Source organism: Hyperolius riggenbachi, chromosome 3 (genome assembly GCF_040937935.1).
Source record: "Hyperolius riggenbachi isolate aHypRig1 chromosome 3, aHypRig1.pri, whole genome shotgun sequence".
In the NCBI taxonomy this organism is placed as follows: Eukaryota; Metazoa; Chordata; class Amphibia; order Anura; family Hyperoliidae; genus Hyperolius; species Hyperolius riggenbachi.
Window position 1 is genome coordinate 335,664,142 of NC_090648.1, and position 27,555 is coordinate 335,691,696.

Consider the following 27,555-nt stretch of genomic DNA (forward strand, 5'->3'; position numbering starts at 1 on the left):
AGAACCAACAGTGTAGGTGCTGGCAGGATGATCTGGGAAGATCGTCTGCCTTGCACCAAGTTAACGGTGGAGGTTTGGTGATATATTGGGGTACGTATGATGTAAGGATAACAGGAACATATTCTTCCATTTTTTCTGCCTGTGTTCCATATAGGTCGGCTAGAAGGGAGCTGTGGCCATTGATTGCTTGGGGCAAGGAAGTGGGTATTGTCTTGACCATAGGAAATGCTTTGAGTTTCTGCTAATGGGATTATCTGCCTGGCGTTTTGAACTCAGGAGACGGCCCATTGTCTCAATACACAAAGCAAGCCTAGGCAGGAAAAGTCTAACACATGTCAACTTGTGGTGAAGAAACCCTATTTCACTGTGAGGAAATTAAATTATTGGAGGAAGTCTTTTCATGTATGTGGGCTATAGTACATTTTTTGTGGATGTTAGATCTCTAGAAATCCAATTATGACTGAGGATGTAATTAAAACCTAGTTCCTCCCCTCCCCAAGGAAGTTGCAGCCTCCAGGCGTAGCTCAGAGTATAAAAAGCAGAGGCAGATGCCTAGTGACTATCTGCTCTTGGAGTTAGCGCATAGCTAGAGTTGATCTCGACTTCTGGTCGAACAAGCGCCATGCTCCTGCCGACAACGTTGAGACCTTCAAGTTGGTAATGTTTTTTTAATCCCCATTTTTATTTTACGCAAATATTCGTGTGTTTTATCTTTCTAACTCTTAATTATGTAACTTTTTTACTTTGTCTTTTTGTAATCTTTTGTATATATTAAGTTCTGCATTGTTCTATGTTTTTCTGGAATATTAAATTATTATTTAATAAGCTTGACTTCTGCCGTACTAAACTAACACTCATAGCCTAGAGGAGACTGAAGTGTAACCGTGTATAAGTTTCAGGCCTAATTGTACGCTTGAGCAACACTACCGTATGAAATTGTAATTGCATTGTGTGTGGGGGCGTTTGTCATATGTTGGCCTAAGCGCGCAGCTGACCCAACGTACGAACAACGCCAGTGCGAGTAGCGACAGCAGAGTGGCTAACAGTATCGTTCGGAATGACTGTTAGTGGGTTTTTGCTTCACGACAGCGTAAGATTGCAACTGTGTGTGTGTGTGGGTGCGTGGCGTTCCCGTATTCGGTCTAAGCGCAAAGCTGACCCGAATACGAAAACTCGGAGTGCGCGCTGAGGACTCAACAGCAGAGTGGAAGTGTCTAGCGAACAGCTAGTGGTGGCAGTGGGAAGTGTTTGAGGGGTTCCAGCCTTGTTTGTAGCTTAAATAAGGCTGTTCCCCGCTTAATCTGGTCAAACCCGCAGTCGGGAACCGTATACGCAGGCATGCCGCGGGCCGGTTCCTGACAGTGCTATTGCAGCATGAACTAATTCCTGCAGGGCGACCGCTTTGCGGCATTGATTTTGACCCTGCATAAGTTGGCATGCGAAAGCGAATGCATATTTGCATGAGCATTGCCTCATGAATAGCCAATTAGGCCAAATTTGCTTAGCCAGATATGTCAGGTGTTCACTTGGTATTTAATGCACACATTCAATTCTTTGTGTAGTAAGTATGTAAAAGTAACACTGCACTGCGCAGAGGACACTAGGGAGGGTCTGAATTGACAAAATCTGAATCCAACAAAATCACAGCAGAATTCAGTGGAAAGTTCACAGAATTCCTCCATTTCCATTAAATGCTTTTGAACCATGGTAATTGAAATCTACGCCCTGTTTGTCCCTGCCAGGGTATAGATTTAAATTAACGTGCCCCCATGCTCCTGCCGCTCTCCCATCACTGCAGCCCACTCACTCTGCTGTCTGTATGACAGCAAAGCTCTGTGAGCCGGTCAGAATCCAATTTCATTGGATTCTGATCCTGTGATCACTGTATTTGGCTGTGATTGGCTCACGGTGATCACAGGGTCAGGACCTAATGAAATCAGCTCCTGAATGGCTCACAGAGCCCTGCTACCATACTGACAGCAGAGCAGCAAGTGGGCTGTAGCAATGGGAGAATGTCGCAAACAGCGAGAGAGATGGGTCCATGTGGTGTGACATCAGTGAGCCCAGATTTTTACCAAGAAGTCTCTGGTCCTTAACCACCCTGGCATTCTATTGAGATCGCCAGGGCGGCTGCGGGAGGTTTTTTTTTAATTAAAAAAAACATATTTCATGCAGCCAACTGAAAGTTGGCTGCATGAAAGCCCACTAGAGGGCGCTCCGGAGGCGTTCTTCCGATCGCCTCCGGCAAGCAGAACTAACAAGGAAGGCTGCAATGAGCAGCCTTCCTTGTTTGGCTTTCCTCGTCGCCATGGCGACGAGCGGAGTGACGTCATAGACGTCAGCCGACGTCCTGACGTCAGCCGCCTCCGATCCAGCCCTTAGCGCTGGCCGGAACTATTTGTTCCGGCTGCGCAGGGCTCGGGCAGCTGGGGGGACCCTCTTTCGCCGCTGCTCACGGTGGATCGCCGCAGAGCGGCGGCGATCAGGCAGCACACACGGCTGGCAAAGTGCCGGCTGCGTGTGCTGCTTTTTATTTCATCAAAATCGGCCCAGCAGGGCCTGAGCGGCACCCTCTGGCGGTAATGGACGAGCTGAGCTCGTCCATACCGCTAAGGTGGTTAAAGGACAACTGTAGCAAGTGGTATGTGGAGACTGCCATATTTATTTCCTTTTAAGCAATACCAGTTGCCTGGCAATCCTACTGATCTTCTGCCTCTAACACATTTAGCCATAGACCCTGAACAAGCATGCAGTAGATCAGGTGATTCTGACATTATTGTCAGACCTGCAAAAGAACCTCCAAGAAAAGAGTTTTAAACCCAGGCCTCACTGTGTCACATATCAAAAAACTTTATTGGAAACTTACAGCAATCACAACCTGTATCAAAGGATTCAGATAAAACATTAAAAACACTTAGAACATGAGGATTAACCTGGCAGTCCCTGCGTCCCACGCACGCTTCACATACATCCATTCATGCCATACAACCAATGGGAAAAATTGCATATGTTCATGATTGACCACAGAGCTCTGGGTAGGCACAAAAACGTTTTTCCACAGTATTCAAAAAGATTTCCCCAACATCAGCAAGGCAGTTCAAAGCCTACTTCAAACTGTATCAGCTCAGCTAAGCATGCAACTTCCAGCTCAGAATTGTATTTAGCTGTGCAAGCTTTAAACAGAACCTGTCCATTGTGTATATAGATCCAGAAACTCCTCAGATCAGTCAGTCAAAACCACGGCAGTCCTTAAAGCTTAAGCACACATGGCACAACAGCTTCCGCCAAAGTGGGTTAGATATGCAGTTCAGCAGATCAGCAAGCTGTTATGGCATTAGCATTAACATTAGCATTGGTTGCAATAGCAGGTTAAATCAGCACACTGAAAGCGCTGTCTTGCTCAAAGGCGTAATGGAGTTTGTATCTTACATCTCCCAGCAGATCTGTGATGGTCGCCTCATCAGCGGTGGGAGGAGCTACAGGAGGCCGGCCTCGCCCACTGCTACGAGCCCACGCCGCTCTGAGAGCGTTTGTCGCCGCCATTGCTGCCGCTGCATGGATGCGCTGATCCAGCGGAAATGGCACATCATCCTGCCTACTAATGGGACAACTTGCGTGCATGCCCGCTGATGAGGCGACCATCACAGATCTGCTGGGAGATGTAAGATACAAAGTCCATTACCCCTTTGAGCAAGACAGCGCTTTCAGTGTGCTGATTTAACCTGCTATTGCAACCAATGCTAATGTTAATGCTAATGCCATAACAGCTTGCTGATCTGCTGAACTGCATATCTAATCCACTTTGGCGGAAGCTGTTGTGCCATGTGTGCTTAAGCTTTAAGGACTGCCGTGGCTTTGACTGACTGATCTGAGTTGTTTCTGGATCTATATACACAACGGACAGGTTCTGTTTAAAGCTTGCACAGCTAAATACAATTCTGAGCTGGAAGTTGCATGCTTAGCTGAGCTGATACAGTTTGAAGTAGGCTTTGAACTGCCTTGCTGATGTTGGGGAAATCTTTTTGAATACTGTGGAAAAACGTTTTTTTGCCTACCCAGAGCTCTGTGGTCAATCATGAACATATGCAATTTTTCTCATTGGTTGTATGGCATGAATGGATGTATGTGAAGCGTGCGTGGGACGCAGGGACTGCCAGGTTAATCCTCATGTTCTAAGTGTTTTTAATGTTTTATCTGAATCATTTGATACAGGTTGTGATTGCTGTAAGTTTCCAATAAAGTTTTTTGATATGTGACACAGTGAGGCCTGGGTTTAAAACTCTTTTCTTGGAGGTTCTTTTGCAGATTTAGTAATCTGAGTTTAAGGCCCACAAACATCTGATACATCTGCGCACGCAGGGTGGTTCATACGTGCAGCAGAAAGATATTCAGATGTGATGTCACTTGAAGACCAGCATTTAAACTTAATTATTGTCAGACCTGACAAGATTAGCTACATGCTTATTTCTGGTGTGTTATCCAGACACTACTGTAGCCAAATATATCATCAGGGCTGCCAGGCAACTGGTACTGTTTGAAATGAAACATATATGGCAACCTCCACATACCTCTCATTACAGTTGTCCTTTAAGGGGCCAAAGACTTCTGGTACGTAAGTGGTTAGAGTCAATACCACCATATAAAGTAGTTTATTGTATAGTTCCTACATGCTACTATTACAACATTTACTATGTATGTTAAGGAGAATAATGGGAACAAGAAATACAATATTTTTTAAAAGGACAACATTTTTGAGAAAATCATTCTCAAAATACCCATACAAATATGTATAAATCCAAAAACACATTTTATACATTTTAACCACTTTACCTTCAAGGGTTTTCCCCTTAAAAGCCAGAGCAATTTTCACCTGTCAGCACTCCTTCCATTCGTGCACCTATAACTTTATTACTACCTACCACAACAAAACAATCTATATCTTGTTTTTTTTCGCCCCCAATTAGGCTATCTTGGGGCGGGGGTACTGTTTGCTAAGAATTATTTTATTCTAACTGTAACTTTTAACAGGAAAAATAAGAAGAAAAATGAATTCATTATTTCTCATTTTTCGGCCATTATAGTTTTAAAATAATACATGTTACCGTAAATTAAAACTCACACAGTTTATTGTCCAATTTGTCCCGGTTATTGCAATGTTTAAAATATTTCCCTAGTACAATGTATGGCGCCAATATTTTATTTGGAAATAAAGGTGCGTTTTTTCAGTTTTGCATCCGTCACTATTTATAAGCCCATAGTTTGAAAATTTCAAATTATATCATCTCTTGACATACATATTAAAAAATTTCAGTCCCCAACTTAACTATTTATGTATTTATTGTAATTTGTAATTTTTTTATTTGAAAAAAGTGGGTGATTTTTAAAAAATAATTGTGTGTAGGTGTAATTTTACTATTTGGTCACAAGATGTCCTTGCGCATTACTTCCTATTGCATCTGTATAGTACTCTAAATAAGAAGTAATGTGTGCATGGGTTCCGTCAGAACTAAACAAATGATCGTGGCATCTCTTTGATGCCTGTGATCATTCACATGGGGACAGAGAGTAATAAAAGGGAACTGCGCTCCCATAAATTCATCTCCCATCTAATGATTGGTGATGATAATGTGTGCGGAAGAGACGTAGTAGCTATGTCCCTGCAAGGGGAAGAGGGAATTTGCAGGGACGTAGTTATTTGTCCAGGGGGAGGGGAAGTCATTAAGAAAACTGACAGCCTGGGGCTGTTTAATCCCTTGTCATCCATGCAGGCGAGTATAAGCAAGCCTCTTTAACCCCTTGTCACCCATACAGGCTGGTATAGCTAGAATTCAGTTCCTAAACTGCATTGGACTCCACACCCTGAGCTATACACCAAGCTTGTACGGTCCATGATCTGGAAAAGAAGGGCAGAAACATCTCCCCTTTTCCATCAAATAACTTGCTCAAGGGGTTCTTTCCCATCTCCAGTTCCCAGGAGGAGGTGGGGGATCCATAGTAAAATCTGTGGTCCTCTTTAACAGATGCCTGCCCCCACCAAGTGAAATGTTCATAGGAGTACTAATATACACTTTACTCATTTTCAAAAAGAGTTATATAAAAAGTAACAAAAAAAGTCCTTGATTGTTCTTATTGTACAAGGAAAACAGAGGCACCAGAAGAATAAAAATCACTAAAATGGTTAAAAATAGGTGGTAGTGGTGGACTTACTTCCTCCAAGTAGACAAAATACACAAGAAGATTATGTAAATAAAATGTATTTGATATTTTGAGATCGACAGTATCTTCTTGGAGGAGGTAAGTCTACCACTACCCTCCTCTATTTTTAACCATGTTAGTGATTTTTATTCTTCTGGCGCCTCTTTTTTCCTTGTACAATTTCTGAGTCCACTCTTTGTGGATGGGTGATTACCCCTTTTTCTGATCTACGGACAGTGACTTTTTAATCCTGAGTGGGGACAGGTCTAAATCTCCCCACCAGCATTTACATTGGTTGCCTATGAGGTGACTCTGTTACATAGTAACAAAGTGTAAGCTCCTCATTGTTTCCTTAACAGACCTTCCTCAGGAGGATTTCCGTTGGTCTGTTAAGGAACCAATGGGGAGTTCCAGTGGCACATTACAGGTGCTTTGTTGGGACTTGCTATACACTAGTATAAGGAAGTGTCGGTGGGAATCGGCGTGCACAGTGTGTGTGTGTGTGTGTGGATGGAATCTTCAATAGTTAATTTTAGAACAATACATAATTGTTACATTTGTATTTACCTGTAACCATTTGTTAAAGTTGCTGTGTGTTTACCAGACAATGTGCACATTTAAAGTGGCAGTGAAAGATAGTTTAAATGTTAATGCTTCACTGTATGGGTCGCATACTCGCATTGCACTTCTTACTTTAACGCAGTGTGTATAGTGTGAAAGGACCCTTAAGCTAGGTAGCAGCAGGAACACAATGGAACAGGAATGTGAATGGCCAGTGTTCGATCGACAAACACTGTTTAACGCTTATGTGAGCTGGACCTTAGGCTTCAAAAAAGATGTCAGCAGTCAGAGGCTCAGAGCATGTAAGACATCTCACAACCAGCTACCGTCAATGGTTATTCTGAAGTGGGTAATTAAGACCTGAAAATCAACACCACTTACCTACTCACAGTAGCAGGGGATGCCTGTTCAAGGTCTAGTACCTCAAAAATCATGTTCTGTTGTGGACTCATTTGAATGATTTCTCCACTCATCAGACAAAGCTAAATGAATAAACAAATAAAAGTAACATGCATCACGCAATACCCCACATTACTAATAATATGGTGAGTTTTCACTTTTGTTAAAACTGATACAGACATGTCAGTACAGAAGCATTTTTGTAATTTAGGATGCAGCCATTCACATTGCATCAATTGTGTTGCAGAATAATTGGTGCTTGTCAACTCTCTGCCTATACAATTCTATGGGATTGGTCACTTCTCTGTGTTGTAACGGATCACGCTATTCTAAAGCCTTGTACACACATCCAATTTTGATTGGCCTATGAATGGCTAATGTTTCCACCTCCATGTTGTGTGATAGCTAAAACATTTTGAACTCTATGAGCAGATTCTGTACGTAAACTCTCATTCTACATGGAGGAGGTAAAATTGGGCAGTCATTGGCCATAGCCAATCAAAATTGGATTTGTGTACAAGGCTTAACTCTCTGCATGCAGTTCACATACATTATAACGTGTGTGCTATGCAACATGCAGTGTGAATACAGCCTTACAGTTACTACAAAAATGTAGTTTTATTTTAATTTTCATTCAGACAGGATTTTCTGAAACTGAAATGAAGCATAAATTGTATTTTTTATGTGAGACAACAGTGCAGCACTGTGTGCATTTTCTATAGCAATACATTAGCTTCTGTACTTTCCCCCAAACAAACACATATAGGGCTGAGCCACACTGCAGAGCGCTTTGCGATTTGTCCATGCTGTGCATCTTTAAAAGGAAACCAGAGACCCCCCCAAAAAAGTTTTATTCATGCCTGGGTCTTCCTCCAGGCACCATGCGCATGGAACGCTCCCACGCCGCCATCCTCCCCTGCCTGGAGCACCAGTATTGGGTCCTGTTAGTTCTGCCAGTCACGGCCAGTCTGTGCAAGAGAAGTGCGCCCTCTACATATCTCTCTGGCAGCTGCAGGAGAGATGCGTAGATAGCACACTTCCTCTTGTGGAGACTGGACACAACTGGCAGAACTAACGGGACCAGAACCGATGCTGCAGGCAGCGGGGGACGGCGGCGTCGGAGTGATCCGTGCACATGGTGCTGGAGGAAGACCCAGGTATGTATCCATTTTTTTTCGTCTCTGGTACACTGTAAAAACACACTCCCATTGACTTGCATTAATTAAAATTGTCGCAAAATTGATTTCAGAGATTTTGATAAGATTTTACCACAATTGCAATGTGCACAAATGCATCTCAGCCCATAGTGTGCAGAAAATGCATGCAAAAAAATGTATGTAAAAAAATGACCGACAAGTGAATGCTGCCCGAAACCAAAACAACAGTACACTGTCCACAAACTCACTAACAAGGGCAGGGCTCTCTCACCCTTATGTGTCTTGGATTTTGTTGTTTATTTCATAGCTCACTCTCTGTTAAACATTTTATTCATCGTGCTACATCTGTGATTGTAATCACCAGATCAGTATTTTTTACCAGTGGCCATATTGGATGCATATCATTGTCTGTATCATTATGTACCCCTTGTTTGTTTTCCTACTTTGTACAGCGCCACGGAATATGCTGGCGCTTTATAATCAATAATAATGTTTGTGCAGGTGATTAAGGTACCCATTCACACACTGACTTTCCAGTTTGATTCCCAGCAGATTCAATCACTCTGATTGAATCTGTTGTGAATCGGTTTCCCAATAATGTCCAATTGATTGCATTTCAAATGATTTTGACCAAAAATCTAGGTCATTTGGTGGCATGAAGAAGTGTCAGTAGATCGACATCCCATAGCAGTGCACTGCATCGAAGAGTGCAATGCTGCCAATTTTCTTTAGATTCTCTGCTGGTATCCATTGAAAATCGAAATGCTATGTGTGGTAGGAATCAATGTTGTCTGATGAATCTGGCTATCTATAAGCATATGGCCAGCTTTAGGATGCATTCACACTATATCCATTGCATTGCTGAATAAATTCTGCATTTTCACATTTTTGCATTGCAATGGATTGCGCTATTCTAACTTGTTGCATGCATGCTTTGACTTATTAATACACCCAGTGTCCATTGCAGTGTGCGCACCTTATAATGTGTGCATTATGCAACCACACACAGTACAAATCCAACCTAAGTTGCAAAGAATAAGGGCATGGTGTAAACATGGTCTTATCATGTGATTTCAGCAGACCGTGACACTGTGAATTATTGTATTTTTATATATGCAAAAAAAAAAAAAAAGGCAGGCAGGCTGGAGAGAAAATTCTCAATTCTTGAAGGAGTCTAGTGAATCAGGTAATTTGGGAGCCTGCTATTTGTAGCCACAATTTGTATAGCAGGCAGCCCCCACTATACACCTATAGCCGCAAATCTGGCTGTTAACATGAGTACGGTACCTATGGCACTGGCCAAACTTCTGCAGTGGCTATTTAGAGGTGGCTGTTAAGATCAGGATCAGTTGGGAGGGTCAATTAGGGTCATGCATTTTATGGTGGTGGTGGGGAATGTTAGGGAACGCTTGGAGGATCGGTTCGGCATAAGTAGATGGATGACTCATGTGAGTATATCGTTAGGTCAGGTGTTAGTAAAATATTGGTAAACAACTAAACCCTGCCAATAGTTTACTATCAGAATTAAGTAGTAGAATATTAGTAATTTTACGAATATTCCTCTAGAGGCTTTCTGCAGTGTCTAATTACCATGAAGCCCTTTTTAAATGTATGTGGTGTCTAGAGTTGAAATGAGGTCAATATTATGTTTTCCTGCTTTTACATATACAGCTAAATGGCCGTGATTTACTAACACAGTGCTGCCCAGAGGTCAGGTCTGGGACCCACTGGCAGCAATTTGCAATTGATCACAAAGCGCCCACGTTTTCCAATATCATGGAAGTCCACGATTTTGACCATGATTCCCGAAGCAATCTTGAGTTGGCTCTGCAACCACTGATGTGATCACTCCCAAAGTGCTGCATGCAGCGATTTGTGATCACTCACCACCCCATAGGGTTCAACTGTTTCAACGCTTTGCAGATCGCCATTGATCAGCTAGTGCTGCAAATGGGTCCCAAGCTTCACAGTCTCACTGCACAGGTTTGTAGTAGTCTGTTCCCCTGATACTAAACTGTCGGGATACTGCAAACACTCACAAACTGGAAGTTTGCGGTGAGTCCCACTGACTTTAATATCAGGCGAATATCAAACACCTTCAGGGCATCTCTACAGCCACAATTTATTTTAAGAAGGTGTACAAAGTGTACAAACACCTGGACAGTGGCAATGGCGGAGCGGGATCAAGGGCAGAATGTTTCTCCAAAAATTTGTATTTTATGCAGAGACATTTTTTAATACATAAGTGCCAAAAATCACATATAAATTCTAGATTTTTCAAATTAAGGTTTTTAGAATGGCATATTTACATTTGGGGGACAGCGTTGGGGGTTTCTTCCGATTTGTCATTCATCCCGATATCGCACACCATTACTGCTGCAAACCCGATCAAGCACAACAGCCTAAGATTACCAGCATGTCCGAATTTGTGAAATTGGGTAAATCAATCAGTATGCTGGTGGAGGCACCAATTTTCATCCAATTCAACAATTATAGAATCAGATGGTTGACCAGTCGCCAAATCGCTATACCTTTATATCTGTTGTGAGCGCAGATGACCTGGCATCGATTGAAGACTTTTTAGTTAGCTAAGTCTAGTCAGTCTGCTCGTTGAGCACATTTCCAGGCACTCATCTTCTAAAATAAGACATTTCACTTGTGCAAGGAAGCGGTTTTAAATCTGCTTATCATTCAATTTAGCATTATAGAAACCCATACACATATATATTAGTCATAATTTTTCAAATCAAGTTAAATGAGAGAAAATGTATGAGGCGAGGAACTGCTAAGAGAGATACACTGCTACCTTGAGCATTTGGTACTAGGTTTTAAATTACCTGACATTACAGAGTACAAATGATATTTCACGGTCAATATCATCATTATAATTTATCATGTATACCTTCTTGTTGTCATCTAAGACTGTGTTCATGTTTTCCACCCACACAGCATCTACTGGTCCGTCAAAAATACACCATTTCCTGCATTTTGTGGTACCTGCAGCATGATTTCGAAATGTATTCGACAAAACCCCTAAAATTAAACAAACAATTATACGGTTACTTAATGTACAAATGTATTCTATATTTCATATTTTAAAAAAACAACTTTCAAACAGTACTGTTGTTTATAAGGTGGTGAAACGTTTTCTTTTCTTTTCTTGCTTGAGCATTTTTATAAGGGGTCCTTTCTATTGGGAACCAGTGTTCCAGGCATTCCAGATGATGTGCACATATAAATGCGAAACAAGTGTGCGTTGTGGGGGGTAGCACTGTGAACCTCAATGGAGGATTAAATGTGTTGTATGGGAAAATGCTGAAGGTCTACATTTTTTTGTCCCGGGACATGAATGTGTGCAATTTCCAGCGTTAGTCCACAACCTCTTAGAGATCATTTACACAGATGTATGACAGCTGTGGGTTCACCTACTTCTATGGAATTGCAAAGCTATTTCTTTCAATTTATGGTGTTAAAGACTTCCAGGATTGCAGTCCTTGACTAGGTGAGTACATCTAATAAAGGCACCCGATAAAAAGGGTGCCGAGTGATGCCGATAGTGTAGTTATCAGTAGTTTTACTGATATTCTATTATTCCTGATGGTATTCCTGATTCCTGATGGTATTCCTGATTCCTGATGGTAGAATATTGGTAATTATACTGATATTCTACTGTATCAACACAAGACAAGGTGCACACCCTACCCTCCCATCATGGACTCTGACCGCTATGTGGACATAAGCAGCAGCTCTGATGTCTAGCCCAGTGTTTCTCAACCTCCCCTATGCACAAGGTGGGGTAATTGGTGTATTGATTGGTGGATTCAATGTAGCTGATACACTAATTACCCCACCTGTGCTTGGGTGAGGTTTCCTGCAAAACATGCACTGTTGGGAAGTCACAAGGACAGTTTTGAGGAACACTGGTCTAGCCATCTGCAGAGGCTCTCTGGAGCTGATGCTCATGTCCAGATTTGCTCCAACCACCTTCATTTAGGCACTAGGCACACTAATGCCCTTGTCCTGCTTCACTCCCCTGGCCTTTTCAGCAGCTCTCTTTAACCACTGCCCATGTCTTGCTTTGCTTCTCAGGTCCTCTAGCACCCATATTCATTCTCCCAATGAGAAATATCTGGAATAATACTATTACAATATAATTACTGTAACAGCCGATTTATTCTCTTCTCTTACCCTGCTGAAGCTGTACAGGACATTGTAATACAGGCTGCTCAGGGAGTGGATCATAGCTAAATAGACGTAAACAAATAAGCAAGATAACTTACAGTATTTACACTGTGTTTTACACTCAGATCCTTTAGCTTCCAGAGCATTGCTTCCATACCACTAAGCCTGCCTGCATGCCAAGGAAGTTTTCTCATAGCTTTTTAATTTTTTAATTTGAACTAATATGAGTAATAAAAAGTCTAGTCCCTAATGTATGTAGGTGTAATTTTACTATTTGGCCACAAGATATCCTTCCACATTTTTTCCTATTAGGGTACTATAAGTATGATAACAGGAAGTAATGAATGGATGTGTTTACTTCCTAGTTACAAATGATCATGTGATCTCATTGATGCTGGCGATCATTTACACGGGGACTTAATGAATGGGAACTGAGTTCTCATTCATTCATCTCCCCTCTAATGATCAGCTGTGGAAGCTAGTGGCAACACAATCGCGTGCATGTCGCCGCTCCTCTCATTCTGGCTGCGCAAGCACGGATCATTCTGGCTGCGCATGCAAGGATTGGTTCAGGGTACTTCTGTCCCCTACTACCAATCCCCCTGTCTCTGTGACCATCATGATTGCACCCCTCACAAAGTGCACGGACAGGAGTCTCACTTCCCTGCAGCTGTAGCAGAAAAAGCTGCTGACATGATGAGACTCACGGATATCGAGCCACCTAGATTAAGCATTTCCCCAAGTAATCAAAAATGATTTTTTTTTAAATTTTTATATTTAATGGCTATTCTGGCAATCACATGAAGACGTAGGGAATGTCCTGTTTCCACTACATGCAGATTGGATGCAGAATAGATGCAGAATGGATGCAGAAAAACTGACTCCAATGAATGACTATGGGAAAATCTGCATCAGAAAAATTGCATTTAGTGGAAAGGAAACAGGCCCATAGACATTCATTGGAGTCAGTTTTTCTGCATCCATTCTGCATCCAATCTGCATGTAGTGGAAACAGGCCCGAAGCTGGACATGGGCAGTCCAAATTATGAAGGGAGCCAGGCCAAAGAAATGAGTTGCAATAGGCTGTGCTAGAGCTAGGAGTTGTGTGCTGCCTAAACCTTAGAAGTCAGCTAGGAGCTTTGCTTCTGCAAGGGGAAGGAGCAAAGAAGCAGCAGCAGTCGATATTGATATCTAGTGCGCGCCTCGCCCAAATTACTCCACCCAAATTAACAGGCCAGCGCCTGTGCCCAAATTTACTGGATTTGTGTCCGATACCCATGTATGTATATTTGAGTTGGAGAACAGAGGTGCCAAAAGGATAAAAGGAAGCTAAATGAGCTTAAAAACCAAATTATTGGTAAATAGAGGAGGAAGTGGTGGACTTACCTCCTCCAAGTAGACACACAACGACTGTAGTAAAGACAGTCAATATATTTTATTTATGAACTCCAAATATAGCATATTTGGAGTTCATAAATACAATATATTTACTGTCTTTACTACAGTCGTTGTGTGTCTACTTGGAGGAGGTAAGTACACCACTACCTCCTCTATTTACCAAGAATTTGGTTTTTAAGCTCATTTAGCTTCCTTTTATCCTTATGGCGCCTCTGTTCTCCTGCATAATATTGAGTCCACCCTGGGTGGAGGTTTGAACCCCCTTTTTTCTCATCTACAGCGAGCGACTTCTTATTCCTGAGTGGGGTCAGGAAAATCTCCCCACCTGCCTTTACAGTGGTTGCCTAATGGTAACCCTGGTTTGTGAGTATTAATATTTACTCTATCTAGTAACCATTTACCAGTACATATTACACTATTGGGGCTCTTGGTATTCCTTGTTTTTATTTTATGTATACTTGAGTGTATGGAAGCCACCTACAAGACATTACATGCAGCTTTCATTATTGCACAGTAACCACACCAAATGACACACAAAGCAGTTAAAACATCTGCCATTCGGTTGCATTATACAGCAGTAGAACTTCAGCTGATCTTTGGCATATCGACAGTTGAGCTATATGGTAACTGCTTTCCATTGCTAAATGCATGGTTTAACCTCCCTGGCAGTATGATTCCTTCCTGATTTTAGGGTCTAAAAGTGGTACAATTTTTTCATGTGCTTTTAGACCCTAAATGCAAGAAAAAAATCATACCACAAGAGACTTTGGAGCAGCCCCTGCACTTACTCGCCTTCCTGGGATTCAGCGCTGCAGCTCTCCCTCCATCATCCAGGTGACACTGTAACCCTATAGTGAGATTGCTGGCTGTCGTCATGACAACAGTCAGCGATCTCACCAGCGGTAAGCAGAGCCTCCACGGACAGGGAGAAGAATGGCCGCCAGCATCTGGATTGCCCAGCAGGTGAGTGAAATCGCTTGCTGTGCGCAATGCTCTGCATAGACTTCCCGGCGGCTACCATGCATGTAGCACGGGGTTACCGTTTTGAGCTGCGGTTTTCCACCCCGAGTCTAACTCGTGGTTACTGCTAAGGAGGTTAGTCTACCTCGTGGTTACTGCTAAGGAGGTTTACTGCCCATGTGCATAAAGGAAACCTGAAGCGAGAAGGATATGGGGGCCGCCATGTTTATTCCCTCTATTTCCTTTTAAACAATATCAGTTGTCTGGCTGCTCTGGCAGTCCTGCTATCTTTCTGACATCAATAGTGCCTTGATCACAAACCTGAAACAAGCATGAATCTAATCATGTCAGAAACAAGTGATCTGCATTCTTGTTTTCCACAGGAATCAGAAGGCTGCTCCCATGCACCTGCTAGGCATTTGCAAGTAGAGATGGCCCGAACCGTTCGCCGGGCGAATCTCTCTGGGCCTTGTACTACTTCCGGGTTGCCATGACCCGGAGTAGTACACCTGCGCTGGCCCGGCGGTGCGCGTCCTAGATCGCGCTCCTGTTGCCGGGCACTCTCTGCGCATGAGCGTGACGTCACGCCCGGCAACAGGAGTGCAATCTAGGACGCGCACTGCCAGGCCAGCGCAAGCTTACTACTACGGGTCATAGCGACCCGGAAGTAGTACAAGGCCCATAGATTCAGAGATGTTCGCCGGCGAACGGTTCGGGAACCGTTCGCAACATCTCTACTTGCAAGTGTTCTGTACAGGCGTTGGGACAGGTGCCCCACCACGTAGTTGCATCTGAGTTTTGCTGCAGGGTAACGTTGCAGCATGAAAAATGTGATAGACGCGATGTGTTACTGAACGCTGTCATTCCGCAACATGTTATTGCAGCCAAACAGCGGTTGCGGCCGGTAGCTGGGTTGCTGAAATGCTGGATAAACTATAATAAACAAAATCTTTAACCAACACTACCATTTTACACTTTTTGCCATTATTATTGCTGGGATGGTCTTTGGCATCAATACTGTAAGAATGTAGAATCTAAATTTGAGCCCCAGTCACCCAATTACCAACTGTAACAGGTTTGAGGCCTCTGCCTTTAAAAGTGTAAGAATGGAAGCAATGTAAATATTCTCCTTGAAAATCAACAGGTGAATTTTAATTGTTTGTTGTATGCTCCACCTACTTTCCTGAATATTAAACTCAGTTACACAATGACCAAATATGCTAAATTTGAGAACTCCTTCATTAACAGTGTAAGAATGGTTGCAGTTTACATTTTCCCATGTAAAATGAATGGCTGAAATTTGATTTGCTGTTTTTTTGCTCCACGCTATTTCCCGGGTTTTTTTTTTTAACCCCAGTCACAAAGGGACCAACTGTGCCAAGTTTGGGGACTCTGGCTTTAATACTGTGAGAATGGCAGCCTTTTACATTTTTCCAATTGACATGAATAGGTGAAATTGGATTATGATATCTTCCCAGGTATTAAGGGATCTGTATACCAAATTCCATTGAAATCGATAAAGGCATTTACGAGCGATGGCGGCACATTATATACTGTATATGTATATATTGTTTTCACATTCACTTAACCTTCCAGTGGCCCGTGTGCTAAGTTTAGCATAGCTGCAGTGATTATATTATTATCGTAGGCATCAGAAATAGTCAAGCTTCAGTTTATCACATAGCTTTAAAAAGAAAATTGAAAACATTTTTCATGTAATCTCTTGGAACATTCCCACAAATACATTTTCTTCATACCCTGTATAACTGCAAATATGAAACATCACATTTACATCAGCCACAAACTTACCACTGCTGGCTCATATCATTTGAAGAAACAATAAAGTGCCCATTCACCTGCCTTAACTAGCTGTCCCAAGTGCACATTGTCTTTGAAACCTTCATTAATACCCCTTTAACCTTTACTTGTCCTTCACACATTAGTGCAAATCCAACTTTCTTTATCATTCTTCTATTCTTTTAGATCTTTTTAAAGTAATACAAAATTACATTTCAGCATAAGCCTAGCATTTTTCAGCAAGACACTTAAATTTCATTATTTTTGACAGTAGAATTACAAAATCTCTGGAACAAAAATGTGCTCTTTTATTGCATCACTCTGGCCTGAAGCCTTGGAGTTTATCAGAGGAGCAAGATATGCATTGGCTCTCTATGATAAGGGTTATCAGTTCCCTACAAATATAAACAGATATGTTGCAGCCTGGCATCTGCCAGACACTCATGAATAGTGGAACAATTTACATTTAATTCGCTTTGTCTGTATTCTCCTAGGCATGCATATCAAAGAATAGATTGAGCAATTACTATTTGATATTTTGTATCATTCGCAGTTAAAAACAATGAACAAAACAGCAGCTTTTGTTTTAAAGACATATGGCCCTGCATCGGTGCACACATAAATAGAGCCGGGAAAGGAATAAATCTTTTCTGCATGTGTTTACACTCCATGAAATGGAGATACGGTTTGACAGGTAAGAGGAGATAAAGTGGACCTGTCATTCACATGTAAACTCACAAAGGTATCTCAAAACCATTATGAGTATTTATCTAAATGACTGATGGAATGGAAAGAAAATGGATGACTGATTTTATTGTTATTTTCAAAGTGACATGCTTTTAAAATATTAGTTTAAAGGACATTTCCATTCAATTTTTTAGTTAGCTTTGAATAGAGCGTGCAAGTGCCATAAATTATGCCCAGTTATTTATGCTGTCTGGGAAGATTTTCATTGACTTCTTGTTCTTGCGATAACCATAGAACCCAAAAGTTTTAATGTGAACACACTTGTGGGTCCCAGGAACAGGAAGTTCTTGACAGCTATAAAAGCTTGAAAAAGGATAGAAGTCTTCAGCAGTCCACAAAAAAAATGGATATATTGTTGTCACCACCCATGTTTAAAGAGAAACTCCGACCAAGAATTGAACTTTATCCCAATCAGTAGCTGATACCCCCTTTTACATGAGAAATCTATTTCTTTTCACAAACAGACCATCAGGGGTGCTGTATGACTGATATTGTGGTGAAACCCCTCCCCCAAGAAGCTCTGAGTACCGAGGTACTTCTGGCAGTTTCCTTTCTGTGAACCCTGTTACATTGTGGGAAATAGCTGTTTACAGCTGTTTCCAACTGCCAAAACAGCAAGCAACAGCTACATCACCTGCCAGCAGTAAAAATGTCACCATGTAGTACATGTCAGAATATAAATCAGGGATTTAAAATATTTTACACTGGGCAAACACTGACTAAATCATTTATACATAATTATTGCAAAAATGAAGCACTTTTTTATTACATTATTTTCACTGGAGTTCCTCTTTAACAGATTCTACAACTTCCTGCGTGAACAGGTAGTAAGGGACAGTCTCCCAGATGAAATACAGAGAGAAATAAAATTCCAAAAGAGATTTTTACAGTTTTTCACACAACAGAAGAAAATAACCTTTTTGCGTGAAGACCAGATTTAATAGTTGTTTGTGCTGTTTTTACCCACTTCCTGTTAGTTATGACAGCAAGGGAATTTCCTTCAGATAGGAATACAGACACAGATGAAAATCCAAAGAGATTTTTCCTAGTTTCCACACAATGCAAAGACAATATTGTTTGTATTGAATTCAGACTTAAAAAAATTTGTTTATTGAGCATCTAACTTCTGTCTTTAATCAAGAAAAGGTAAAACTAATGCATTTGTGGGATAGTTCGATAAAGGAGTAAGTCATGGATAGTGTTAATGTGGAATTCAATCATAACGGTTTTCCTCTCACATCCCAAAACATATTGTTAAGTTGGTTGTACCCCCTCAACCTCGCAAAAATGGTCTTAAGGCAACTGAAAGACCAACTAATTTACATACTGCGCATGCAAGAACAACGATGGACTGCACAGTATGGCCGCATTCAAAACAAGTACAAGTCATTCAAAAAACTTGTACACACATGGCCAGCTAGACGATATCAGCCCAACAGTCGTGTGAGTTAAACTGCCAGTTATATTGGCAAACCGTCTGTTATCAGTTGCTCTTCTCATTGTTTGTCACGCGTACACACACAACTATAGTCCAACAGACCAAGTTTGAACGATAGTTGGGCGGAATAGTTGCATGTGTGTATGAGCCTTTAAACTTGAGAAAACCGTGAGGAAAAACTCTAAGCTTGTTTTCATCTGAGAAGCAAGTGAGTGTGTTTAAGTCTGGTTTCACAGTGGGACGTTACAGGCGCACGTTACAGCAGCCTGTAACGCAGCCCACCGCACAGTAATGAAAAATCAATGGGGCTGTTCACAGTGCGGACGTTGCGTTACATTGTAACGCTGCGTCACAAGACAACGTACTGCATGCAGTACTTTGGACGCGGCTGAGCCGCGTTAGACTGCTTGTACATGCTCAGTAATGTTGGGGAGGAGCGGAGAGCGGCCAGGCACATGGCTAATTAATATGCACTGCACGTTATGATGTGCAGTGTTTACTTCCTGGAGCATGAGTGCGCATCACGGCATCACTGACGCCAGAGTGAGCTGCACAACGCGGCTCACTCTGACGTCCAGATCCAGCACCACCAGGCATTGAGTTAGGGGGACGTTATGCGACCTTAATGCCCCCTCTAACGCAACGTCCTGGTGTGAAATTAGCCTTAAAATAAAGTTTTCAGTGTTTTTATGGAATCACATTATGAAGCTTTATTATGTTTGAGGTACACATTGATCTGCACAGAGACTAATTAAGATACTGGGGTCCTGAAGAGCTAAGGCATCCCAGTATAGAGCTTGTATTGACCAGTCTAATAGTGGTCACATTGATGGGGTGAGTTTGTTCCCTGATGGTGGATCAGTCTCTTTACCTGATTGAGGCTTATGTACAAGAACCTGTGTGCATTTATAACAAGAACTCTGATAGATGTTTTCTTGAACTAATGTTTTACAGCTTATTGTTCTGGCCTATTTAGCATAATATTGTATTCAACTGGTTGACTCAAATCACACAGCCACAGTTCATCTATTAGAATTAGTTACTGTTTAAATCTACCTCTTCAAGTAAAATATGTTGGCATGGACAGTGGCGTAGCAGAGATGCAGCAGTAGGGACCACACCAGGGCCTCTGGACCAGAGGGGCCCAGTAGGGGCCCTCCTTCAACTGTTTAATTAGCCCTTTATTGGTTCTAAGCTTGTAATGATCACCTTTATTTGTGCTTTGATAAGTTGTTACCATTCTCCTCCCCTGCTTACACCTCTCTGAAACTGCAGTTGTTCTTGGCAGGTTTGGTGCTCCATATCAATTGTTATGTATAGAGCGGCCCAATGTAAAGCTTGCACTGGTGCCCAGAGCTCCTAAGATATGCATGGAAATGGTTCTTTGGAAGACTGGACAAGCATACATCAAAGCCCCACCCCGAGGAAGGACTGATAAATGTGAAACACATAAATAGATGTGCCTTAATCACCAGCCTTTAACTACTAGCCGACCGCGTCACGCCGATGGGCATGGCCGCGGGGGCAGCACCAGGACCACCTAACGCCGATCAGCATAAAGTCCTGGGGCTCTGTTTAGCAAGAGATCGCACGCATCTCCTGCTTGGTGGGCGGAGCTTTCAGTCTCTGAGTGGCAATCGCCGCTCGGGAGACTGTTAGATGGCGAAACCGCTGTCTATTTACCCATACAGCGCTGCGATCTACAGCAGTGCTGTACTGGGGACAGCCGTGTCACACGGCTGTCCCCCTGTGGGACACAGGAGCGATCCGCTGTGATAAGCTGAAGCCTATCATAGCCGATCGCTGTGATAGACTGGCTGGGGGAGGGAAAGTAAATGAAAAAACACTGTTTTTAATAATAAAAAAAAAAACCCATAAATGTTTATAATAACATAAACAAACATGCTGGGGGCAATCAGACCCCACCAACAGAGAGCTCTGTTGGTGGGGAGAAAAGGGTGAGGGGAGGGAATCACTTGTGTGCTGTGTTATACGGCCCTGCAGCTTGGCCTTAAACTGCAGTGGCCTATTTTAAAAAAAAGGCCTGGTCTTTAAGGGGGTTTAACACTGCGGTCCTTAAGTGGTTAAGAAAGAAATGAAGATTAGGGATGAGTCACAGATTTGCGGGATTATGGATTCTGACTTTTGCATCGGAATTTCACAATTTCAAGTTGAAAGTTGAAACTCATGGTATTCCAATGTGTAAATGCCAAAGATTTTTCAAATAAATGTCTACTGAGCATGCTAAAGTGACATAATTGTGAAATTTTTATATAAAAATGCAGAAATCCATGCAAAAAAACAAACTCTCTAATTGTAACCTATTGTGAACATAATTTTGCAAATTCAGACTAGCCATAATTAATTCTCTTAATTGTATCTTTCAGAAACATAGACAATAAATTAAAATTTTGTCATTTCGCAATGCAAACTCGAAATTTGCAAAATTTGGAATTCCTCTGACCAAAATTTCCAAATTTTGAAGTCCTGACCATCCCTACTGGAGATCCTCATATAGGAAATGCTTAGAGCTCTGCAACTGGGACAACATGGTACTATCTGTATCAGCTTGTGAATACTGTTTTCACACAATTTGAAAACTGTCCTGCAGGGGAGAGGTCTGTGATTGGGACTGCTGTATTGGTAGTTAGTGAGCTCTGGCCTAAAGTTGTATTAGAAAGGTTTGCAATTAGATCCCCATTAGTTTGTCCAGTAATCTAAAATCTGTACACTCTTTTAAAACAGCAGTGGGGTATCCCATAGCGTCCGTTCATTTGAACTAATAAATTGCACTCAGAACTATGCTAGCAAATAGGAAGCCACCAGTCCAGCATGTTGCTGTTGGTCTTTCCTTTATAGCCTATTTAACCTATGTGGATCCTATTGCATTTTGAGAGCATCAGTTCCTTTTTTTTATTCTTTCCGTTTAGCAGAAATTGCTTTGCATCAGAGACGGGCCTCTGTACATTCTGCTTACTACTCATGGATTGAACCACTTTGTGCATGCTCCATTTACTGTGCTATGCTCTGCGCATGTTTATTGACTGCATATTGATTTTACTATTCATTTGCTGTATATAGGCATGCCATTTGGGGAAGGTAACCCAGGACTTTTGTTTATGTCAACTACTCGCACCTTCCTTATCATTGGGTTAACCGAGTAATGCGGGCTATCATTGTGCCCACTTGTTGTGTTTAGATGGTTTTAAGTTTGTTGAGGGAACTGATTCAGCACAGTTTATTATAGTTTTTGAATTATTCATACATTTTTGGTACACAATTTGATCACTTGTTATACTATTAGTTTTCTATACCTCAATCCTCAAAAAAAATGTCAGCATGATGAATCATGCCTGAGTGCAAGGTACAGGAAGCTACACCGTCTGGTATCACTTGGGATTCGGAGTCATAGACCTTCATTATGAGAGAATACATGGAAGAGGTATTGCTGTAATGCAACTGCTCCAACCCCTTCATTCAACTAAGTGTTAGAAATTTGTATGTGTTATGATTTTCTTATAGAAGCTATACTACTACTTCTACTATAAAATGTTTACTAGTTGCCCTGGGTTACTAGTTACAGAAAGGCTTTGATATGGCCTCACTGCTTGCCAAATGTCTGTCTATAAGTGCAAATGAGACCAAACCATTGCCCTTGCTGCAATATTTCTATAAAGCTCTTTTGATTGTCTAACTCTCTCACTCATCCTTTTTAACAAGTCAATACTTTTATATTGATCAAACCAACTGACCTTTCTAAACATACTTACCCATTCTGCTACAAGATTTTGTTGCTGAACTCTCATCATCTCATCTACTCATCTTCTCTACCTAATGTATCCTGTGTTCCTCCACATTAATCCTCAACTTGGCAAACTGCCCCTACTTCTCCCTTGTATGTAACAAAATGAAAGGAGAAGTGCATCACATTATATTTTGCAGATGTAAATACAGCCTTCAACTCACGGTCATAACATCCTTTCATTTTAACATTTTGATTTCTGATGCTACTTTCTTTAGTACCAAAATAGAAATTTGAGCATGAGCGGCGCCTGTGAAATTTGGGGCTGCCATAGGAATACATACATAAATTACAGCTTTAGCCAGAAATTTGGGTGCCCAATAAAAATAGGGGCAACATACATGCATAGTAGCAGAAATCAGTGGGTGTGGTGGGCATGCTGGGAGCAGTAGTTCACTTGAGTGTAAAACCATAGCGGTGAGTGGTGGGTTCCTCTTCTTATCCCTCTTCTCACACTAACTGTCAAACAGCCACTACACCTGAGGCTGGTTTCACACTAGAAACCAGCATCAGCGATGCGGAGCACCATATCGCACCACCATAAACAGGTCTTCAGGGAACACCGCACTAGTCCGCGGTGTTCCCGCTCTGGCCACCGGCCAAGCAGGCAGCGATGCACGCTTGTCATCACCTCCTGCTTCGGGTATGCGGACATATTGTTTAACCACTTCACCACTGAGGGGTTTTACCCCCTGACCACCAGAGCAATTTTCACCTTTCAGCGTCCTTCCACTCATTCGTCTATAACTTTATTATTACTTATCGCAATTAAATGAACTATATTTTGTTTTTTCCGCCACCAATTAGGTTTTCTTTAGGTGGGACATTATGCCAAGAATTATTTAATTCTAATTGTGTTTTAATGGGAAAATAGGAAAAATGTGGGAAAAAATTAATTATTTTCCAGTTTTCGGCCATTATAGTTTTTAAATAATGCATGCTACTGTAATTAAAACCCATGAAATGTATTTGCCCTTTTGTTCCGGTTATAAAACCGTTTAAATTATGTCCCTATCACAATGTTTGGCGCCAATATTTTATTTGGAAATAAAGGTGCATTTTTTTCAGTTTTGCATCCATCCCTAATTACAAGCCCATAGTTTATAAAGTAACAGTGTTAGGCTCCCTGCACACTGCAAATCCGTTTTCCGATTCCGATTCCGATTCCGTTTCTGATTCCGATTCCGATTCCGTTTCCGATTTTCCTTGAATACATTCAACAGAAAAGCGGAATCGGAATCTGAAATGCATGCAGTGTGCAAGAGGCCATATACCCTCTTGACATAAATATTTAAAACGTTCAGTCCCTAAGGTAACTATTTATGTATGTTTTTTAATTGTAAATGTTTTTATTTTTTTTTATAACAAAAAAAAAAATGGGGAGTGTGGGAGGTAATGAGTTAATTTTTTGTGTAACACAAATTTTTTTCTATGTAAAAAATGCTTAGGGTGTAGTTTTACTATTTGGCCACAAGATGGCAACAGTAACTTTTTGTTTATTGCGACCTGCGAGCGTCCGGAAGGAAGTACAAGGAGGCTGTGAGTGTTTGTTATTTTTCACAATGATCGCGCTGCCCATCGGAGAGCAGCGGATCATTGTAGGGCTTAGATCAACGAACAGGAATGGATTTTCCCGTTCATTGATCTCCGGGTGAGTGGGCGGCGGCGTGTTTACTAGCGGCGGGCGGCGTGTTTACGAGTGGGAGCGTGGGCAGCGGCGGGAGCGCGGAAAGTACGGATTTCTCCGTCCCTGGGGGTTAAAGGATGGAAAAAGGGACGGAGAAATTCGTACGGGCGGGGGTAAAGTGGTTAAATACACTTCCTTGCATGCGCACCGCGACGTAGCGTCTGTAACTTTTTGAAATCCATGTGTCGCCATAGACTAACAGGACTTCCGGGACGATGCAGAAAGCCGCAAGTTGCAGCTTTACAGCAGCGTTAATGTAGTTCTTGACCTGCGTCGGGGTGCCACAAAAATTTCACTTCCGTTGCGTCTCTACGTAACATCGCAGTATGAAAGTCTCCATAGACTTTCATTGCACGGTGGTGGGGTGCGGTAAAAGTGTGTGAAAGGGCCCTCACACTAACCCTCCTACTGCTACACTAAACACTAATCCCCCCACTACCCTAGCACTTAACACCGACCACCTCACTACCACTGCGCTTAACCCTACCCTCACTGTCGCTGCACCTAACACGAAACATTCTTCCACTACATCTAAAACTATCCGTACTACCAGTATGCTTGCAATTTATCATGGCTGTAGCGCTGCCACTTACTTAGTTGGGCTGAATCTTAACACCCCAGTGCAGTATAGCTCCAATGACCATTATAGGCTACAGTACTGCCAGAGCGCGACATACACCACTGCATCAAAATTAAGCACTTTGGTGGTAACTGTTTTACTTGGTATACACTGAAACATTATCATATAAATAAGGTGCTAGATAGGAAAGGTGAGTGGATGCAAGAAAAAAAATAGTGAATCAGGGCCATAGTTGTTAAAACCTTATCTATCAGACTATAATTGAAGCTGACAATACATTGCTCTGTTAATAGGCAATTCCTTTTTAAACACTCTAAATACATTGAAATAGCAACTGATGGAAGTTATGTTTAACATTGTTTAATGGTGTGATAGATTTCTGGAATGCAAACCTTAATAGCCTTTTAATGTTTAATTCAAGTCAGCCAAAAATTTAATTGAATAGAAAAGTGTCACCACGTCCCTAAAACTCTGAACTGATATATTCTACCAGAGGATCATTTTATAGTAGTAAGGAAGGATTTACCTGCTCTATTAGAATGTCATTGCCATTATAATGCCTTCTTCTTGTTCAGAAGTAATGGAAAACAAGAAGTACACTACAGCACGAATGATTACTAGTCATCTTAATTGGATTGTAATAACTCAATGCACCTTCATACATTTTTGATTAGCGCTACATTTTTTACCCAACGGGTCGCCAAGTAACAGTTTCTATCTGATCACTTTAGCATTAAAAATACATTAAGCCCTTTCTCCTTTGAAGTGAATAGCATAATTCTCAATAAGCTTAGTTTTGGGAAAGAAATACTGAAATATACCTGCAATCTCTAATCTTTCAAGTGCTAAAGCTTTTTTCCCAACTTAAATGAAGAATTGTTGAAACATATGGAACAAAGGTAATCAATTGCCCTTATCTGATTGAATTAAATATTAACACATGCCTTGCCTGACAATAATCGAAAAATGGAATGGAATTTTTCAGGCAAGCTACCTGAAGGATTTCTCTCACAGCTCCAGACTGCCAGCATGCATGTAATTATCAACATTTCAAAAACGACTTAATGTGATGCACTTCCAGATCCAATGCTGTGTAAGCCTCTTGCTGTCTACTGAGGCAGATACCTCATTTTTGGATTCAGAAATCACTGAGCTGCATATAGCATGCCTTGTCAAACACTTGCAGGCATGATGTGCGCCTGTAGAACATTCCACTTTTGATTAGTATAAATATCCCTCCTGGTATACAAGTTGAGTAATGAATACGAGAAAGGCCTGAACATTCAGGAGTGAACCAAGTAAGGCCAATTGAATGTGTCAGAAAAGAAGATTTAGTGGAGGTCAAACAAAAAGTTAAAACAACCAAATAGTAACAATAACATTAATGATAGATAGTGTTGCAACAGAGCATGAGCGTAACAGTAGCCACCCGCCGATTGCAAGGGACCTGGAGGCTTTGGGTCCCCGTCCTCCTCCCATCGGCAAGCAGAGTAGTGCAGGAAGCATTATATTTACCTGCTTCCAGCTCCGTAAATCTCCATGCATCATGGTAACAACACTTTCTGCTGCCCTTTGCCAAGTGCCCAATCATATGATTCTCATTGGTCATGTGATAGGGAGCTGGCGAATGGCAGCAGAGAGAGTGTGCTGTGATGCACGGAGGAGATCCATAGCACCAGAAGCAGGTAATTACTGTTCCAGTGCTGCTGGTTTCCTCGGTGCAGCAAAGCAGCAGCACACTCTGCTGCTCTTTGATGAGTTCCCGATTACGACTCACATTGGTCATGTGATAGGGAGTCTGGGCTGTGATGCACGGAGGAGACCTGCAGCACTGGAAGCAGATTAAAACAGTTCCACTGCTGTGGGTCTCCTCCGTGCATCACAGCACTCTCTCTCTGCTGCCAGTCCCAGACTCCCTATCTCATGACCAATGCTAGTAATGTGATATGGAACTCGGCAAAGGGCAGCAGAGAGTGCTGCTGCTTTGATGCATGGAGACCCACGGTGCTGGAAGCAGATAAATTAGCCCCATGCATGGTAGTTACCCCTCTGCAACAGTGCAAACAGAATTACAGAGCTAACTAGCTAGAGATACATTGAAATCTCCCAGAAATGGAGGCTTAAAGGACAAATTAAGTGAAAGGAATATGGAGGCAGCCATATATATTTCCTTTTAAACAATGCCAGTTGCCTGGCAGCCCTTCTGATCTATTTGGCTGTAGTATTTGAATAACACCAGAAACAAGCATGCAGCTAATCTTGCCAGATCTGACAATGTCAGAAACACCTGTTCTGCATATGCTTGTTCAGGGTCTATGGCTAAAAGTATTAGAGGCAGAGGATCAGTAGGGGTGCCAGGCAACTGGTATTGTTTAAAAGGAAATAAATATGGCAGCCTCCCTGTTCCTCTTGTTACAGTTGCCCTTTAAAACCTTTTCCCTAAGTGACATATTTGACCCTATGAAATACAAACCTAGATGACCTTCTAAGCCAGTCCCAGCAGGTCTGCAAGAAAAGAACATTTCCTCAGTAGAAATATAGGCAGAAGTTACATAAACAGGATTGGCAACTAAATGAAAAACCACAGGGACTTTATCATGCATTAGCAATATAATGGTACTTTCATAGCAAACACAATGCCATTATATTGTA

The 27,555-nt window shown here is 41.8% G+C and overlaps 1 protein-coding gene across 1 annotated transcript in view; it reads right to left on the reverse strand.

The window, feature by feature from the left end:
• Positions 1–27,555, reverse strand: part of LOC137562326 (dynein axonemal heavy chain 3-like) — a 1,996,682-nt gene that overhangs the window by 982,758 nt on the left and 986,369 nt on the right. The window contains exons 37-38 of the mRNA XM_068273663.1: positions 11,215–11,345; positions 7,138–7,238 (exon numbers count right to left, since the gene is read on the reverse strand). Of these exons, the coding sequence (XP_068129764.1) occupies positions 7,138–7,238; positions 11,215–11,345 (232 nt within the window). The remainder of the gene's footprint in view (positions 1–7,137; positions 7,239–11,214; positions 11,346–27,555) is intronic.